Source organism: Chiroxiphia lanceolata, chromosome 1, assembly GCF_009829145.1.
Source record: "Chiroxiphia lanceolata isolate bChiLan1 chromosome 1, bChiLan1.pri, whole genome shotgun sequence".
Taxonomy (NCBI): domain Eukaryota; kingdom Metazoa; phylum Chordata; class Aves; order Passeriformes; family Pipridae; genus Chiroxiphia; species Chiroxiphia lanceolata.
The window spans coordinates 134,899,968-134,920,554 of record NC_045637.1 but is presented as its reverse complement, the minus strand read 5'-3'; the positions used below and the strand labels follow the sequence as shown (position 1 = coordinate 134,920,554).

Genomic DNA, 20,587 nt, shown 5'->3' with positions numbered 1-20,587 from the left:
AGAGTACAAATGCAATCAGATGACAATTAATAATGATAAATCTCTTGAATGAGGAAGATGGTATCTGTAGAGAAACAAGAAGCCTCATTCTCTGTTGGATGACAATGAGCACATTATTCTCTAGTTACCCTAGGGAAGCACAACTGGATAACATAATTATTGGTCTCTGTTTCATGTTGTGAGTGACCCTGATTATGTATTGGAAAGAAGGGAGCAGAAACAGTACATTGTTTCTGTTTGTAGTAAACTAAACTATTTCCTTTCCTCACAAGCTCTTCAAATTTCTTTCCTGATCGGACTTCTCTTAAGGGTACTGCCAAAATGCAGCGGCTTCCAGGCACTCAAAATGTTAAACCCTGACATTTCTGTAGAGAAATGTGCTCTGTTTTTATTAAAACAATTTGTTTGCATCACTGATCCTGCACCCACTAGAATATTCAAGGTCCCCCCACTAGTCAGAAAAAGGAGACTAACAGAAAGTATGAAATAGTATTAATTTGACAGTACAGCAACATCTCACCTTTCTTGTGAAATGTCTTTTCTTTCCCCATACTACCCTGTACACTGTGCAATATAATGTTAAGTGCACATTTCACAAGCAGCACTCTTTGTCATAACCCACTCTGTGACATGGGGCATTTGAGGCAGTGGGACATGTGGTCCTTGTGGTGTGGTTCAGAGGGTTTATCATTTCACTATTTCTGCTACTAAGTTTGGACACTTATCAGCCCCATTTTTGGAATCACTTGGAAATGCTCTCAGGCTGAGCTGGTGAGCTGGGTTGACTGGAAGATCCTAGCCTGCTCCAAGTGTTAGATTTATGGAAAGACAGACTCCTCTTAGTTACCACTGACCTTTCTTTTCTGCCTCTGTTTTCAGTCTGTAAAATGAGAATTATGCCTCCTTTCCACAGTGAGCATGTGCTCCTCTAGGCAATCAATAAAAGGATGAGAAGAGAGAAATCAATATCAGCTTAAGGCATTTGGTTACATGAGATGTCTCTGAGAAGGAAGGAAAGCTAAGAGCTCTCCCCAAAGAATGAGGTCTGCGTGTAATGAGCTTGTGACTTGGCCAAAGATCTACTGATTATCTCTTGAGCTCTAAGGAGAGATCTGAGCTTTTCAGCTGACCCTGGCTGGCAGGGACAGAGCCTGCACATACCTCTGCCATCCCTGCTGTAATAGCACAAATAAGACTTCGGTGATAAATGGAGCTTCTGCCTATTCCCGTTCAGTAGTGGGGTGACTCTCTCACCTCAATTTGTGATCACTCTGAGGCTTATGACACAAAGGCTAAGAAAACATATGGGTTTTTTTCTTGTTTTTAAAGAGTCAACAATGCCTGTCAGGAGATGTAGCTGTGACCTTATTAACAGCAAATAATTCCTCCTTGAAAGCTCTCTGCTCGTGTGCATAGCTCCATTGTCTCAGTAATGAAAAAATACATCACATTCTAAACAAAAGGAGAAGGATCGAGGGGTTTTCTGAAATACAGCTCAGCTCATTGAGGCTGTCTAAGGAAGCCACATGAATTTGCAAGAAGCAAAAAGTGTTGCACATGATTAGATAAGTAGGTTGAGTCAGAAAGCTCTTCCTGAGGTTAATTCACACAATACAGGTAAAACTGCAACAGAGTTGGGACAGCGGGAAAGGTGGGATGGAGGAGAGGAGGAAGCTTTCCTGCTTTTTCTCTACTGCCCTAAATTCTGCTTGACTTCAAGCTGTAGCCAGCTCTTTCCTCTCCCTTTTTTTTATACTATCTTTTGTGAACGTGCAGGAGAAATTCAAGTTTATGCTCTGTGACAGACAAGTATCATGCACTGGATTAATACCAATGTCATCCCTTGTTTGCACTACCTTGGGGCTTACGAGCTCAGGGGCCACAATTCCTCTGCACTAGACAGAGGAATCTGCTGTCACAAAAAGATTATGATTTAAACATGAGACGAGGAAAACCAGATGGTTATAGACAGGCACAAAGAATAGGGTGGCAACAATGAGAAGACTAGTGTTGGCTCTAGGGCAGGAGAAATGTCTCCAAAACCTTTGGCAACCATTAGGCTGTTGGAATGTTAAGTCCTGAAACACTCCATCCTTTGCATTGTCCTAAATTTGCTCAGTTTTTCCCTCAAGGATCTCTCCATTCTTTTTATTGAAATGAGCATTTCTATGGAATGCATATTAATCATTTTGCATAAGGAAAATAATCATAAGCAAGCAGACTTTAGAAAAAAAATAGTTGGAAATATAAATCTTTCCTGATATACCAGAAAAATGCATTAATAGGTAATTTACATAAATAATCTAGTATACGTATAATAGAATTAGATTATAATCTATATTTTTTTTCCTGATCAGATGATCTGTAGCTTACTTGCTAAATCACCCAGAGGGATCTGCCTTCCTTTATTTTATTTTCTGTGTATTGAATTACTTACTTCCTGTTTGGAATACAATACACCAAGTGCTGTCACAAACACGTTTATTGTTATCCTCTCCCCTAATGAAATTAAAGTTTACTTTTTAAAAGTTGGTCCAGTAGAATTTTCACAGCACTTTAATACTATTTTATATTGTCAACAAAAAAAAAAATTCTTAATTTAGTTCTACATGCTCTTCTACCCTGCAGACTGAAACCATGGCTCACTCTACCTTTGGTTTCAAGGTGCAGATTTTTGGCAGTGTTCAGGATGCACAGTTGCTGCAGATTCTTTCTGAGTTGTTCAGAATTCCTGAAAAAAAAATCTGAATGTGCAATATAAAGTGTAAAATATTGGTTTGGTTATTCTGCTGCATAAGTCAGGGTTAGGTGTCCTTTTGTGAGTAATTTCTAAATTCTCACACCATCAGCAGTAGTTCATTGCACTGATTTATGTAAATAAGGTTGGCACCTGCACTGACAACAGCAGTTGTGGCCTGTGGGAAAGCTGCATCCTTCAAACTTCCTCCAACAAAATAAAGTCTTAGAAGAATGTGTCCTTGACTGTGGCATGTGAATGCTGTTGCATTTTCTCATGCAGCAGTGACTGGCAGAGATTTCAGAAACTAGGACTGATTTCCAGGGGTGTATGTTAAGGTATCCAGCCTGAACTTGGAACCTGATGCTGCAGAGGGTTTAGCTGAGAAACAAATTGTCTGAATCTCACAGGTCTTCTGGCAGAAATTTCTTTGGGCTTTTGGTTCACACAATTTTTGCCAAATATATTACACATTAGTATTGCACATTTCATTACATTGTCATGGATGAACTATGATTAGTTTAATCTATTAAAATAATGAATAAATTGTGGCTAATAATATCTTTTCTTGATCTTATTATAGTCCATGAAAATAAAAACATCTGTGACAAGCTCAGAATATATGTTCCTAAGTCACAGTTCCTGGACTGTTTCTAAATGTATTTGGGGGCTCAAATATAAAAATATGCATCAGCTTGAAATCTGACTAAATTTAGAAAGCGTTTGCAGTGTTGAAACAGATCTCTTTGGTATCTTGGAAAAGAATACAAGTGTTGAGCTAAGGGATAGTCTACAAATGCCTCTCAGAAATGTCAGTCATTTAATTGCAGAGTCACAGAATGGTTCAGGTTGGAAGGGACCACATTGGGTCACATGGTCCAACCTCACTGCTCAGACAGGGTCATCTTAGAGCTCCTTGCGCAGGATTGAATCCATATGGTTCTTGAATATCTCCAGTGAAGGATTTCTTCTTCCAAAGCAAAATAAATATAAGGGGGTCTTGCATGCTCAAATTGGACAGACAAGAGAGGCAGACATTCAAAAAAGATATTTCTGACTGATCTGAAAAAATTAGGTGAAAACTTATTTTCAGACAGTGATTACATATCTTTGTAGTGACTAAATGGTTGGAAGCTGATGGGATATTCAGATTAATGGCACATCACACAACTGTGAGCAAACTCTCTAATGGCATGATTGTCTTAGCTTGACTGAAATCCATGACTTCTTCAGCTGAAAATCTGTCCTCTGGTGCATATGAAAAAGAGGCAAGGAGACAATTCTGATTCACATCATAAGAGACCTGCAAAGGCCTGGGAACTGTGATGCCAAATATGGACTCTAATGCAGTATTAGTAAGTGCTAAAATGAGGCAAGACTGCATATCTGCCTCTGGTCTCCCAGACAAGCATCAAGGAGATGGATAGGACAGTACATAGACTACAGTTATGCAGGCTTGGCACAGAGCATGTCTGGACCGTTATATTTGGTATCAGCCAAAAAAAACTTAAGAATATGAACTTCATCTGAGTGCATTTGCGAAATCCTGCTAAAGCAGGATACTGGGGCTTTGCAGTCCTAAATGTCACTGCTGGTACCATTTCCAGGCCATCAAACCAGTCAGAAAACCTTTCTACATAAAGGCTGGTCTATAGACTAAGAAGGGCCCTGTGCTTTCAGAGATCTCCCGAAAAGTTTCAGGCTCTGTGGTCAGGACTGGCACTTCTGCCAGGGCCCTGCAGCCACACAAAGTTGGTGCAGCAATTACCAAACATGGGAACAGCTCAGCTCAGCTTGCAAAGGTTTACCAACCTTTAGCATCAGCCTTGAGACAAAGTAGAACAGTACAATTCCTCTCTCCAGCCCTGTCCTTCCGAGCCTTACTGTTTGAAGCCACAATCCAACCAATCTACAAGATAATTATTGCTGCCACAATTAATCCAGCCACTCCTCTGCACTGGAAATAAGACCCATCAGGAAAGAAGCATTAGTCTTGACTGAGTTAATCTTTGGGTATTCTGTTCTTTAGTTCAGATCAGAGAGGAGTCTTCAGTTTCCAGGGATGCTTCTAGGTAAAACCAAATGAGATTCAAAATTCTGGGAGAGGATTTTCCTTACTGTTCAAGCAGAACTAGAGCAGTTCTTTGAACTTTGCTGCCTTCTAGTACCCATTTGGGGTGCTCACTTGTTAAGAAGGAAAGGGCAGCAAAATTACTTTGTTGTGTTTTGAAATTTCAGTGGTTCAGTTGATTTCAAACTATTCAGTAAGCTCCCTTACACTGCACTCATACCTGTATAAATGAACCTTACCCCTGGCTGTGCTTCAAAGGCAGGCAGCTTCAAAGATTTATCTTCTTTTTCGTTTCATATCTAGAGGGTATAACTCTTAACAGAGAAACATGTGCTTGGTCTCTGCTGTAATTATTTTTATTTGCCATAAGGAACCTTCAATACCTTGTTTTCTGAATGGTCCTTCAGCCTTTTAGTTTCATTAATGCTTCCCTCCAAAAGCAATTAGTGATGACAGTGTGTGCCCTAGTTCTTCTGATAATTTGTGTTCTCTGGCAAGCTGTTTATGAGGAAGACAAGATTGCCATCTGATTTATGATGACCTTATGATTTTTATTTTAAATAAGAAACCAGAAACTGAAACAACACAGTCAGCCATATAGCTGGTCCATCTGCTGGCATACAAACTGTTCTACAAGGTACATTTCTCATAATTTTAATCAAGTTTAGCTTTTAATATCTAAGAGTCTATCCTACAAATTAACAAACTTCTCAGGCCCAGATTTTGCATAAATTTTAGCTACATTTTTTTTCTGGCTGTGTTAGCCAGTGATGAATATCTTTCCATTAAAGGTGGCTACTCTTCGGCTTTCTATTCAGAAGTGGTGCTGATTTTTAAAACACTGTGTTGTGTCCTGGCTAAAATGCAGTGCAGTACTGTTTCTCTTAGCACAAGTTCCCTTCTGTTAAGCAGTTGGTTCTTCATTTACTTGTGGGTGTTCCCTTGATCTGTACTGCTTCACTATTGTGTAACTTCTAGTGGTTGCAATCAGATGTAACATTGATCAGTACTGAAAAGCACCAAGATGGATAGATTTTTCAACAAGGGCTGCTATTTATTTGCCCTGATGCCAGGCTACTTGATATCTGGTCAGCTTTCAGTCTAGGTGTATTTATGATGTACTGTCCTGTAAGCATCTGACTCTACCGCAGCTAAGCAGGGCAGGCATTGTGAAAGCTAATGATGAAACCTCGTCTTTGTTAACTATAAATCACACTTTTAGTAATTTATCTGCCCTTAGAAGCTATTACTGGCTATACTATACTAGCTAGAATTAATTTTCTGATAATGGGAATTTGGCCTGCTTCTCTCTCTGTCAGGTCCATTTCATATGCTGTACACACACAGCTTACCCACATCTGTATTTTTTGTCATCTGAGCTGTCTTTGTAGCTGCACAGCTAGCAGTGAAGTTCACCATTGCAAAGGTCCATTTGATATTCAAAGAAAGTACAATGCAATAGCAGTGAGAGCCTTCCTGTTGTTTGGCTCTGTGGCAATTCCCTGACTCCTGTTGCCATGGTCTGACTGGCATCTCTGCAATTTTAACTTTAAAAAAGGTGAAGGAGAGCTTTGTAAGTGTCTGACCCATATATCAGTCTGGACTCAATATTGCAGGGCTGGATAGCTAGATTATGATCTATGACTGATGTTTATATGCTTAATGTTATGTTTAGTTGACGATGTTCAAAATGCTGAGCAGGAAATGGCTCCAACAAGATTGTTTCAGGGAGACTGAATAAATCATGCAGAAGGGTGAACAAAGAAAAAAATACAGTGAAACTGCACTCTTAGGGCTCAGGCACCCTCCTGTCTGACATTTTCCTCCTTCCTAGACTATTTGTAAGAAAGTGATTTATTGCTCACATTTCCCCTGCTGTTGTTCTCGCCTTCTGCAGTGGCATTGGAATGAACGCTAACACTTTTCCTAGTTTCCAACTTCATTAACTGCCTGAAAAACTGGACTATAATCTACTAATTCCTGGCTTTTTCACTTGGTAATAAGTCTCTTCTGATCATTTTTAGCTCTAGCAAAAGCAGAAATCACATGTTATTAAGATTTTGGGGTTAAGCAAACTTCTTTGCAGGGTGGGGTTTTTCCGGCTTTGGTTAGTAGAGCAGGATGACATTTAGCCTTAGTCACTCTGGTTTAACCATTACAGTCTCCAAGACAGGGCTCTCTCCAGCACTGGGTTACTGATGCAATCCTGATCCTTGGATGCTGATTTTTCCCCAGAGTGATCTTTTGTAATACTGTAGTTCAAGTAAGGCACAGTTTTATATGTCTGGAAATGTAACAGCATGTCAAGGTTAAGTCATTGAATGTGCCAGACAAGCATATTTTACATATGCAGATGAAATTCTGAAACTCCGCTCACATTGCTCAGCCACAGCTGTAGCTTCATTTATTATGGAATGCTCGTAAACGGATTTACTGTGGGAGACAACAGGCTGCTTGCAGGTACTGCCTCGCTCTGTGAAGTTTACAAAAACTATCGGACCCAAAACCAAGTGTATAAACCACATTTTATTTGAATTCCTGAGTTTAAATAAGTGGTCAGGAGACCCCATAGAGACTGGGGAAGGAAGAAAATAAATTGATTACATTTACTAGCCCAGTCCTGTCCGTAGAAATCAAACTTTAAAAAAAAAAAACAAACTTCAGCAGTCTGTATTTTTTGCTTGTTTGTAATTCGATGCAATAAAGGGGTTCTGATCTCCTAATAACTGCTTTTCTCCAAAGTTAAGTTCTTTCAATGTTACTGACATTATAGGGCTTGAATTTTCACAGCACGTAAGTCCAGAACTTAGCCCAATCTGTGGGATTCAAATGAGAAGCAGCCTGTGTTTCAGAGGGCTTGTAAGTTCCCACCAAGCAAAATGCTTCCAGAAGTCCCTTTTAGCTAGATTCATGAATATGAGTCTGAGTCCCAGCGTCAGGCTGCCAAATTCAATCCCCCTAGGATGCCATTGTATTGCCAAAATAAGAAAATACCACATTTTCAAAGCCAACAACCCAGTGCCCCCTACTGACCAAATATTCTCACTGGCTGGCAAGAATCCCGTCCAAAGGCCTTCGGACCACTGCTCTTTTGTTTCATTTCTGTCCTTTGTCTTCTTACAGTCTCTTTTAAAAACCTATTGCTACATTTTCAAAATAGATACTGTTTTTATACTTAACAGAAGACATGAGCCTTTCTTAATTCACTCCATGAAATCTAATTGTGATTCATATCTCTCTGTGTTGAAAGTCTTTTCATCACTGAGATAGTCCTTGCAAGACAGGACAGTAAAAAGGACTGTAGCATAGAAAAAAAAAAAGCTGCTGGCTTGACATTAAAGAGTTGAAGATTAAATAAATGCCAGTAATGGCTTTTAAAAAGCTTCTCTGTCTTCAACAGGACCTCAGAATGGCTGTGGTGGTTACTTGACAGCTTCAGCTTATACCTTTGGCCCCCCGGTCTCCAATGTGACCAGAAGATATGAGAAAAATCTGGACTGTGTGTGGACCATAAGTGCACCTGTAAACAAACTGATCAACCTCACCTTCACTTCATTTGCGCTTGAAGCACGGACTGCTCAGATTTGCCGATATGATTATGTCAAAGTAAGACATCTGCGTATTTTAAAAAGAAAATATCAGTGGGATACACTCCATTATCTTCTCCACGAGGCTAACTTAATTAATAGAAAATGGTCTTAAGGAGAAATTAAATTGCTTAACATAATTATTTTTTTTTCATTGGGTTGGATTACTACTCCAGATGTCATTCTGCCTTTTTGGAAACCAATAAGAGTTTTAACATTGTTATGGGGACATGCTTCTTAGGCTGCCCATATAAATTGGTATTTACTTCACAGAAAACAAAACTCAAATACTTTTAAAGCAAACTTGCATATTCATTATCATATGCTTGAAAGATCTTGAATTCATAAAATTTTGGATACACAAGTCTTGGCGCTCACTGCTTACCCGCGGAAGCTATTTTCTTGGAGATGAGCATACAAAACATCAGATAGCAGAATGCTGCTAAACAATTTCCACCAAGGAGTGTTACAGATCCTTGAACATTAGACATTCTCAATGAAACTAGGAATTCATTATACATTTTGATGAATAAAATCAACCTTCCCACTGAAAAGCACTTTGAGTTCACATATAATAAAGAAATCAGAATGCCAAATTAAAATATAATAGTTTTTTTGATAGATTTGCTGAGACAGAACCAGAATGTTCCATAATGAGATTTACTGTCCAACAGAATTAGTTAATATGGCAGTGAATAATTATGGTCATCAAGAACATCCTGTTAAAGCACAAGACCACGTACTGCACTTTCAAGTAAAAGAAAAAGGAGGGGTCATACAATTTTATTTCTCTTTATTTGTTTGTTATGCCTAAACTATTAGTGGCTTATATACTCTTCTTCTTTCAGCTGTATGATGGAGATAATGAAAATGACAATTTAGTTGGCACATTCTGTGGATCTACAGTGCCAGCTCCTTTTCTCTCTACCCGTAATTCCTTGACTGTGAAATTTATCACAGACAATTCTGTGGAAAGGGAGGGTTTCAATGCTACCTACGTCACAGTGGATCGTACGTATTCATATATATGTATGCATATATATTGTTGTGATTCTTTTGTGGATATTTATATTTAAATAGTAATTCATCAAAATTTGTCATAGATATAAGGCTCAGGAAAGGGCAAAAATAGTCCATAGCACAGCATCTGTAAGCAGGTCTGCTAGACCCCAGTGCAATTCTCCTTGGTCTTGACTGATTGTAAGGTGACTCAGTCTGGAGTGCAAAACAGGAATGCTCACAGATTGTTAACAAATAGGCAACAAACATTTATTTGAGTTTTATGATGTACATTGGCAACATTAGCATGTGTTTTACTTTCTTTCTCCTTCTAGAGACTCAGATGTAAATACAAAAGTATATTGACCAGTGTAGTTTTCCTCACAAAATATTTTTTCCCAATTTAAAAAGCTTTCACTCTGATGCATTTGTTACTGCTCTACGCAGGCCTGTGTGGAGGAATATATAATGCAACTTCTACATCCCTGACTGCAACATCTCCTAACTTTCCGAATGAGTATCCACCATTTACTCTCTGTACTTGGGTCATTGATGCCCCTCCACAACAGCAAGTCAGGGTAGAGGTAGAGGCCTTCCACCTCCATTCCATCCAGGACTGCTCTCAGAACTACCTAGAGCTCCAGGACTCACCAACAGTAAGAAATTTACAGGTGATACCATTCCACATTCACATTCAGCTCTCATCCCTCTTTGGAAAGAGAGGCAGGAGAAACCCAGCATTTGGTAATAGATTGATTGATGATACTGTGTGAGAAGCACATCCAAAGCGTTACACACTGTGCCCCAGTTAAGGTGGGTTAACTGGTACGCAGACCTCATGGAAGCACACTGTGCACAGATTGAATTAGACCTGGGTGAGTGTTACACAGTTTTTCCCAGTTGCACCAAGTAACAGTTCTGCCAAACTTAACACTCAGAAAATACTGCCCAACAGTGAGTTTCCATAAACTAATTTTACTTCCTTCCATGCAAGAACCATAGTAAAAATGAATACTCATGCCAAGAAGAGTGTTTGTGAAAAACACCACAAAAAAAAGGCCCAACTGTTTATGTCTCTTATATTACATTATTCTAAAACTCCTTTCATTATTTCTCATTTTACCATGACAATACCTGTTACATTTGATATGTTTCTCATAATAATTCAACATAAAATGTTGAAACATTATTTAGTGATTTCCATGAGAACTTTGAAATACAATTGCATAATTGGTACAGAAGGTGTTGAGAGATTTATTTACCTCAAGTTCAGGAAGTAGAAAACTGAATTATATAATTAAGTAACTTGTGACATGTATTCAATTCCAGCATGGTCAAGGGTCAGTCCATAGATTCTGTGGCACTGAAACTTTTCCAATCCCCAAATTTTATTCTTACGATCGCACTGCCATCGTGACGTTCAAGTCAGATGAATATATGATTAATAACGGAGTCAGATTTTCCTATCAAGCTGCAGGTAAGCTTGAAGAAAAAAATCTATCTATTATTCCCTCTGTTTATGCCATACAGTGAAAAGCAATACAGAGACCTGAAATCCTTACATGTTTCTGGTTTTCTATCTCAAGGTTGCAGCAGAGAGTATAATCAGTCATTTGGTTACCTGAAGAGCCCTGGATGGCCTGGTCGTCACCCCAATAATATGGATTGTTCTATCATTCTACGAGCTCCCCCAAATCACACAATATCTCTCTTTTTCCATGCTTTCAGTTTGGAAGACAGTATCCACTGTTCACGTGATTTCCTAGAGGTATCAAGCCAAGTATACATATTTTGTGGGCCTGTGTCAAAATGTGCTGAATTCAAAGGATATTAATAAGCTCTGATCAAGTCTGAGCTGAACTGACATAAGGGACTAATTTATTGCTACAGTTTTATGGTGAAAGGTACTTAGGTGTTATATTAAGAGATTAAACAATACCCACTATAGTAAGTCCAAAACCAATGAATAAGTAGTTTCATTATTAGCTAACTCATCTTTACCTAGCGCTTGTTGAGGTTACCCAGTTAACAGAGCAATCTGGAATAGTTTGCATTTGATATTAACCTTCATGCATGAACAGAAAGCCACAAACATGAGTGCTTTTTTCCAGCAGCAGATTCCATCTGCTTGATATTTTTTTCCTAAAAAAGCATTTTTAATTTTCTTTAAAAAAAAAAAAAGAGCTCTAGTGACAAGTGTAGGATACTTGCAAAGGTACTTTGTGTCAATAAAACACATATCCTTCTCCTACACAATCCTCACTCCTTCACTGGTCAGATGAGAAAAATCAGATATTTGTGGCAGAATCATTATTTAGTTCTCTTTTCATTTCCTCTTTACTGTCTCAAGAAATGGATCTGAGGATCAGCATTATTGGAGCTCAGAAAAATATCAAATTAAATCTGAGCTGTGTAATATGATCTGTGTCTTAATGTGACCAGGGAAAAGAGGGTAAAGAATTAATCTTTTTATCTGGAATATTAACATTTCTTATGAAAAGTAAAATATGGGTTTGCAAAAGCACATCTTAGCTACTATTTAAGTAATTTTCTTCAGTCAGGAGATGTACCGTACCATAAAATTTAGCTGCTTGTTTCTGATGATACTTATTCTGTGCAATTACTTACAAAACTCAGACAGACCGGTTAATGGTCTTTTTTTCCTTCTGTACAAGAATATATAATAGTAAAAATAACAGTATTAAACTATGTAGTGACTTGAATGCATACCATTATTGTCATTTTATGTTGTGCTTGTATCACTGAATAATTGTACTGGTGTGTACCTGGCATAGGAATTTAATGTTGACAATATTTTTTGTGTCCTTGAAGGTCAGAAATGGGAGTGATGTGCAATCACCACTACTTGGCAGGTTCTGTGGAAACACTGTGCCCAGTCCCATCTTCCCCCAAAACTACATTGTCTACCTTCGTTTCAAGAGTGATTTTTCAGGGGCTCATGATGGATATGAAATCACTTGGACTTCATCGTCAAGTGGTAAGGCTGTAATTACAAAGTAATTCTACATAGAAGGAAAATGCAGCAATATGGAATTCTGCTATTTTTGGACTCTGCCTCATCAACGCTTTAGACCTTCCCCAGAGGACAGAGTCCACCCTATTCAGTCACTGGAGAGAGGTAGTTGCTCCTCAAGACCAGGCAGGTGAGATTCATTTTATGAGATGGAGGAAATTCCCTCTCTCTAATGCTGACTTTAGCAGCCTCAGAGGATGTAGTGCACTTAAGATGAAGATCAACTTCTTTCACTGAGAGGTCAGAAAATATCAGGAACATCTACTTTGGAATCCACAGAGTGGCAGCGGTGATGGTGACTCAGCCTGCCTCGTTAATAGTCCAGTTGTGATATGCCCTAGGATCTAGGCACTGCTAAGCCTGAAGAAGACTGAAATTTGCCCCAAGACAATAAACTCACTATAATGTGTGATGACTGTATCACAGACACACTCAAAAATGTCTTATGAAATGGCAGTGAACAGCTGGGTAATAGTTTGTTCATGACACTGAGTTACTGGAGGTAGGAGAGCTCATGACCAGATGAAAAGCACTGCAGAGTAACCATAAAGTACTGAGTGGCCTAATGATGAAAAGGCAGATAAAGCTCAGTGTAGGAAAGTGTTGATGAAGAATGTGGTCAAAAAAAGACAGCCCTAACTTTACATACAAAAATATTGGCACTGAGTTGACTTTTAGTACTCAACAGCAAGATCTTAGGGGTAAAATAGTTTCATGAAAAGAAAAGCTGACTGCTCACTAAGGGTCAAGTAGACTGGCAGAATGATAGGAATTGTTGTGAAAGGGAGAGAGAAGAAATAGAAAGCCACTGTATAAATCCATAGCTCATACACAAACTGAATGATGTATACAGTTCTGGTCTTCTCCTCTTATAAAAATTAGGATTAACAAAGGGCTCAACATAAAAAATAGCTTCTGTATGAAGGATGCTGAGACTTGTTAGTCTAGTTAAGAAACTACTGAGGTCTATAAAATTGAGTGATATTGGATGATAACTAGTGATCAACTGTTCACTGACTTTTCCCATAGAAGAACTAGAAGCCATCAGATACAGCCAGGAGTCAGCAGGTTCAAAACAAACTAAACAAACCAGTTCTTGACATAGTATGCAGTTAAGTTGTGGGGCTCCTTCCCATAGCATACTACAAATTTACATCGATTCAAAAACTACCTACACAAATTCATGGAAGACATTTGATAAACACTGAATAGAAAGATTCCACCTCTGAGAGCTGTGAGCTGAAAATTCTTGGAGACTGTGAAAGCAATCTGAGGCATGACCTGCACATTCTTACTCTATAAACCTGCATTTTTCCCAGGTCATTTGCTTCTGCCCACTGTTGAAGATGGAATTTTTTTATAAATGGCCTTTAGTTTACTGAATATGACTATTTTCTCTGAGTTGTTCTCTATATTTTTTCTATCAGATGAGGATTCACTACTTTTCATGAAGAACAGTCAAAGAGAATTCATCTCTAGTTGAGTAGCTGGGAACTGAACTGACCAAGGCACTTTGGTTTTTAATATTCAGTGATGCCCATTGCATATTTTTCTCAGGCTGCTGAAGCTAGACCCTCAGTTTTGTCTCTTATTGGAATAGTGCTGTTATCCACATTAGTTGTTACAGTTCACAGTGTCTCTGTTTTTCAGTGCTACTACCAATACTGTACTAATGTACTAAATGATGTATTATTTTGTGAAATTAAGCCTTCTAGGCCAGTTAACAATGTCTGCTTCCAGGATGTGGAGGAACATTATACGGCACCACTGGCTCTTTTGCCAGTCCCAGCTACCCAGCAACTTACCCCAACAACACTGACTGTGAGTGGGCCCTTGCTGTGCCCCGGGGACGAATTGTCACAGTGAACTTTGATTTCATCAGCATCGATGACCCAGGGGATTGCAGCAGCAACTATCTGATCCTCTACAATGGGCCAGATGCCAGCTACCCCTCTGCTGGGCCATACTGTGGGATGGTATGTATTGCCTTCTGTCTGTGACCCTGTAAGGGGTTAAAATGATTATTTACTGTTCGATATACAAGACTGTTACCCTAATTCCCGTATGAATCCACGTGAGTGGAAGTGAAGGCGCAAAGCATGTGAAGCGCCTTAGAAGCCTTCCAATTCAGACCGTGCAGTGACATCTAGTGGGAGACATCAAGCTAGTTTGCTCCATATTTAGTTGTATTTGTGATTTAAATAGTTGCAATACCCCGAGGGAGAAATGCAGTGGCAGTATCTACCACAGACCTGATGCCTCTTTCAATCTATGATCCAATACATGCCTCAGTTTTAACACTCTCAGTGGCTCTTCCAAACAATCTTCACTTTCTCTAATGCTTTTCGTTTTTCTTGTCTTGAATTTTAGGGTACAAACATCGCTCCATTTACTGCTACATCTCATCAAGTCTATATAAAATTTCATGCCGAATATGTGACTTTACCATCAGGATTCCAGTTAAGCTGGGCAAGCTAGAACACTGTTTATGAGAAATACATATTACCATTCCTTGCTATACTGAAGAGACTTTAGATTATAAAGGAGGTTTGAAATCCAGTGATGACAACTGCAGCTGAAGTAAGGCCTTTTAAAAGTTACTGTTAAGTGTTACTGTTATGAATTTAGGATTCTGTCAAAAAAAAAGAAAAAAGTGATCTCCTGTTGTACTGACAATAAACTATTATCTACCCAGGGAAAAGGAGTTTTTGCAATATATCTTTTATATTCTTCTACATAATTTCAAAGTTTTACAATTAATGCTATAGAAAGTGAATTAGCTAGGATAAAACTTAAACATGAAATTTATAAGAGGACCAAAGATATGAAATTGTCTTTATGTTGCTCTGAAGTTATGTGGTTTTGTTCCAAGTGCCCCTGAAAATGTCAACTCAAGTTTTATTCAAATTAGATAAGATGAGAAATTCCAAAAAATACCCCTATCCTACAGCCTCTTACACAGATAACTGTGCTGAAGAACTTCCACTAATATGTACATCGGATATAAGAACCTAGCTGAATCAGCACTTGAGCATTTACTGAAGTTTAACACTGCAAGGACGTGCTATGGTTCTAAATCTTATAACCACATTAAGAAGTAATGTCAGGATCAGAGCCCTATGTTCAATATATACAAATGTCTGTAATTATACTTATTGAGTTATATTTTCAGGCTTCTAAATCTATTTTACAACTGAATATGAAAAACTTCTGAGTCTTTACCAACTATGTCACCTTTTTAGTCAACTTTAAGGCAACTTCCTAGACATTTATGAAACAGATATAACTTCAGAATAGGGCAGACATAGAAATATCAATTAATCTTTGACTACAATTAAATTTTCCGTTCCCTGGGCTAACACACATCAAACATAAAAGACGTTGTTGACAGGGCATACTGTTTCCCACCATGAAACATTTTTTGTCACAACCCAGAACAAATGACCAATTCATTTCCTGAATGTCAACTGTGATGGACAGGCAAGAGAAAGTCACACCACAGCAAAGGAACATGGGCCTTATCAGAACTCTCACTTCACAACTATTACAAAGAGTCATTCACAGTGAAAGCAATTCCTTAATGTGACTATAGCAAAAATTAATTATGAAATGATGATAAAGTATAAATGGCAGTTTTAAGAAAATCTAGGAACTCTGAAGATTTCATAGTGAAGGCCAAAAAGCCACCATTCCACAAACACATAAAACTTTATAGCAGCTGAGCAGCCATTCTGGTTAAAATAAAATGTAGAAAAAACAAAGCAGGCAAAAAGGACAAGATACAAAATACAACTCAAAATCCTCTGATGGTAAGTTAGAAAGAGAGAAACCTGTTAATTCCCACGGGCCAACAGAATGAGATATAAGCCAGCATTTTAAAATTGTACAAGGACTAAGAAAAACTGAGCCTGTGTCCAGGTGATACTCCTGCTAACATGCCTAAATATAAAATGGAAAAAGGAGAAATGCCTGGTGTGGGATCAAACTGCTGAGCTGCTAGCAAAACAGAAAATTCCTCTAATAAGGGAAGACATAAAAGACTCTAATGTCAAATAAAACATTTTACATTTAGTAGTCCAGAAAACTTTTGCTCTGAGTCCACTTCCAAACTGATGGCATATTTGCAATCAAAGGATGATGCAATCTTTGTCCGTATTGTTTATTAAAACTCACTACAGGGGATAGCAAGCAGTAACGAAAGAAACATCTGAACTGCCTGGAGATGAAGCCACAAAATAAATTCTAAAGACAGCAATGTGTAAGTCACTCCAAGTGCAATCAAGGATGGATTGAGTTATTTGCCTACAAAGATAAGAAAGACTGTATTTCTTCCTGCATCACAGGGCTATGAATGTCTGTTTTGGCTCTGATCTTCCTATGAATCCCCGTGGATTTGGCGCAGTTGGCGCAGGGCAGAGAATCCCCTCAATATCTGGTTGCTGTCACTTGCTGATAGGTAGCTGGAATGGAAACATCAGATTTTAGGCAAGAATTGGCTTGACAAAAATGTCCTTTTCTGCATTTCTGCTGCAGCCTGGAGCACAGCTTGGCTGGAAGCCACAGATGAAAGGGAAGGGTATGTCTCTCCAAACAACTCCCTGCCACTGCAGGCAGTGTTCTGTGGTACATTGATTGCTCCTGTTAAAAGTGGATCAGTCCTGTCAGAAATGAGTTCTCACATTAAACCTTGGCCTTGTCAGGAGTGTGACAGAGCATAAACTGACAAACAGAAACCTGTACATGGTTTTAATGAATGAAGTTCATTAGTGGATTTTTGAGACTGGTATCAGTCACTTATGATACAGTTTAAAGACACCCAAGAACACCCCAGTCCCCATGCTTGCTGAACTGGGGCTGGCCTCCTGCTGGCTTAGGGACTGGTATGCAGACATGATCTGGTGGCCTGTGATGTGCATGAGGCCATTCTGGTAACACAACCTTTGGCCTTAAGCTCTAGAGGGCAACTCTAGCTGAACTGGTGACTTTGCTGAAATCTGTGCTTCAAAAAGGCTGATCTCACTAAGAAAAAAAACGTTTCACTTTAAAGCAGATTAAATACTACTGGACATCTTTCGATATGATAAATACTTGCTCTTGGCAAGACCTTTGGTCACAATATCAAATTTTATAGAATCATTGAACTTCTGCAGAATAAAAGACTGAAGAGAACTAGGAATGGGAGGAAGAGAAATTTTTAAGGTTTTTTTTAGTCTAACAATAAGTAATGATTGGTGCATTCTTTAAATGTTAGAAAGATTCAATACTCATGCATAATTTTATTTACAAATCAGTAAAATGCACAAGGTTATTTAGAAAAAAAAAAAAAGAAAGTCTAGTGGAGAATTTGTGCTCATGAAGACTGTTGAATGAACCTCCTGGTACAAGGTTCAATTGATCTAGCCCAACTGACTCTAGCCAAAAATAGTCAAAGTCTAAAATTAGAGTAAATTATCAAACCCATTCTTTTAAAAAAACAGGAACAAAGTAACCCACTGCTGTCCTCTAACATTTTATATGAGGAACTACAACAGAAGTACCAACTGCAGAAGTATTAAAGTGGAGGTCCTTAGAGGAGAGAGCTAGTGCTAAGCCATGTTTCTATCTTGGAAGGTAAGGAGTAATTTAAAACGCTTTAAAATGAATGCACAGAAAATGCAAACAGGAAGAACTAAACAGATAATCTAAAAAGAATTATTCCATGAAACTTCTATGTGCTTTTTGCAGTGTACAATTCAAAAGACAAAATCTGTGTTTAATAAGATTTATAGCTTCACTCACAATGCTGCCATGAATATCTTTGCTTTTATGTCTGTGCACATTGCTATTTTATAGATAATGTCATTGCTGTGAATGCTGCATGTCCATATTATGATACCTGCACAACTACAACCTCTCCCTGTCAATGACAAAGCATAGATAATGAAGTGCATATTTTCACTTCCTAGAGCCTGCATGTTTTCATTTTATACATAAATCAACTTCTGCATGTTAGTATAGATATTTATTCTTATATAAAGGTAATTTTATGTGGCAGTTACATATGAACAGTAAGCCCTCTGAAGACCAGGATTTGAAGAATAAGAACTAAAAGGTCCATAACAGTGTTTTTAATTGCCCTTCCCATGTGACAGGACTATTCTTTATAAACAATAAATAAAAGGTAATACCACAATGAGATATTGTTAGGACTATAGTTACTTGAAGTAAAGGAGACAGAAGATATTCAGCTTAAATGCTAGAAGTCATGGTGTTGGTCAATTTAAAACATTAGCTAATTTTAGTTAAATTTTCAAAGCAATTTTGACTGAAAAACAGTTTTCAGTTGGTTCATAAAGCAAAGGAAGAGGTGTCTAATTTTCCCATAACAACTCAGGATAAGTGTCCTAGGCATCAGAATTAACATATTTAGCATAATTATTTTTTGTCAACTGCTGAACTAAAACTACAGAATTATTCTGCAGTCCTAATTTAAATGAAATGCAACAAAAATTCATAGGATTGACTACTGTTCATAATACAGAACCACTGCAACAATACAGGGTTACTAACAAGTAAATGTTTAAAATGTTTATTAAATGATAATTAAAATAGAAGGCCAAATTTTGCTTTTATAAGAAAAAAGATCAGCAAAATAAATATTACATGCCACTTATCACACTTACTTAGTGTAATGGTGATGGATACATTTGTAGTTGCAGTGCCCAAAAGTACACAAGTGGTTTTGCAGGGGCATGTTGCTGTTGTATCGCTTTGAGCACATGCTAACCCTGCATTAATGTTGTCCATTATCATAGCTTTTCTTAGAGGGGAAAAAAAGATAAAAATAGAATAATAATGCAAAACCTCGATTCCTTGGTTGGAAGAACTACCTAGGACAGTGAGAGCAAGGGCGGGGGCAGAGCCACTGATCCCCTTGCTGCTTCCCAGCACAGTGAAAGGAAGCAGTGGGGGCCACATCCAGCACTCACTGCCTGATCAGAGCAGGCTGGGAGCACTGTTGCAGGGGCAACTTTTCCCTCCTCTGACCACTACAGGGCAGCTGCAGCTCTGTCATACAGTCCTGGCCATATATCTACCTCATAGTCACCTACTTTAGCCTGCTGTCCTAAGGACAGAAGGCATACACCAGCCTCGGCAAAGAATTTAGGCATCTGCTCATCTCACATTTAAGCCAAGTGACAGATTTAGAACAAATCTGACAGATAGCAAAGATATTTTGTAGCTGTTTCATAAGCAAAAAATCAGTAGCTTGATGGTCTAAATTGGAAAAGCCTGTACTGTGAGCTCAAGCACTGTACATGTGGGGAGGGCTCCACTGGCTGGTCCCCAGGCACAGGCTGACCAGCCTCTAGCAGGGGGTATACAGCAGGAGCTAAGGATATTTGGGGCTAAAGGGGTTACAGAAGAACTTGATGGAGTGGGAGGAGGTGGTGGGGGATAAGAGAGGGGCCACTGGGTTACTGCAGTGGCATAGGCCCCTTGCAGGAAATGACTTCATGAGTTTGACTGCTGAAGGGAAAATGAGCATAATTTTTCACGACCAAGAAATGACCCGACCCTTGGACAGTGTGGCTTGTGAACCTTCTTTCCCACTCCTTCTCAGACAACTGGTATTTAGTGCTCCACGAGATGCTGACAAACTTTAAAAGCAAAGCTCGGCAGCAACTCCTCTGCCAAATCCAGCACGGACCTGACTGGGGTATGGATTTGTGCACTTACTCAGACAAAAGGTTTGCTCAAGCAGGAACCAAAGTAGGTTGCATAGAAGGCATGAGTGATAGATGAACTTGTTACATAACAACAGGATAATGAAATTAGGTGGATGGTAAAAAAACCCCACAATCCTGACAAAAGGGAGTAATGAAAATATGTTTATTAAGTGAGGAGTAATTAAATACTTCTATGGTAGGGGAAGAATGTGGATATCTAGGCAACATACAATGTTCTGATCACTGCATAAGCGGGGCAGAGAGAAGCCAGGTGAGCTTTGCATTAGCCACAAAAACAGTGTTTTGTGAGTATCTTGTTATAGTCACGTGTGCTGTTTGTTGCAATAAGGAAGTTAGGACCATATTTATAGACAATAAATCTGCCTGAGCCTTTGCTACTAAATGAAGCCTGCAATCATTCTCCCTGAAACTAAGAACTGCAGACATGTT

The 20,587-nt window shown here is 38.7% G+C and overlaps 2 protein-coding genes across 4 annotated transcripts in view; both read left to right on the top strand.

Annotated features, from left to right (window-relative positions):
- CUBN (cubilin) overlaps positions 1-15,129 on the top strand; it is a 141,453-nt gene extending 126,324 nt beyond the window's left edge. Inside the window, 8 exon segments of the mRNA XM_032682519.1 lie at positions 8,209-8,414; positions 9,244-9,406; positions 9,842-10,050; positions 10,724-10,871; positions 10,981-11,162; positions 12,227-12,392; positions 14,169-14,404; positions 14,799-15,129. Of these exon segments, the coding sequence (XP_032538410.1) occupies positions 8,209-8,414; positions 9,244-9,406; positions 9,842-10,050; positions 10,724-10,871; positions 10,981-11,162; positions 12,227-12,392; positions 14,169-14,404; positions 14,799-14,906 (1,418 nt within the window). The 3' untranslated portion in view covers positions 14,907-15,129.
- A 1,360-nt stretch (positions 15,130-16,489) lies between these two features.
- The window catches only part of RSU1 (Ras suppressor protein 1), a 106,328-nt gene continuing 102,230 nt past the window's right edge, over positions 16,490-20,587 (top strand). The window contains exon 1 of one of the 3 annotated variants that reach the window (XR_004355985.1): positions 16,490-18,038. Coding sequence is in view for 1 of the 3 variants with exons in the window: in XM_032682478.1 (XP_032538369.1) it covers positions 18,021-18,038 (18 nt within the window). In the remaining 2 variants the exon portion in view is untranslated. The remainder of the gene's footprint in view (positions 18,039-20,587) is intronic. The other 2 variants (XM_032682478.1, XM_032682501.1) reach the window with 2 other exon arrangements.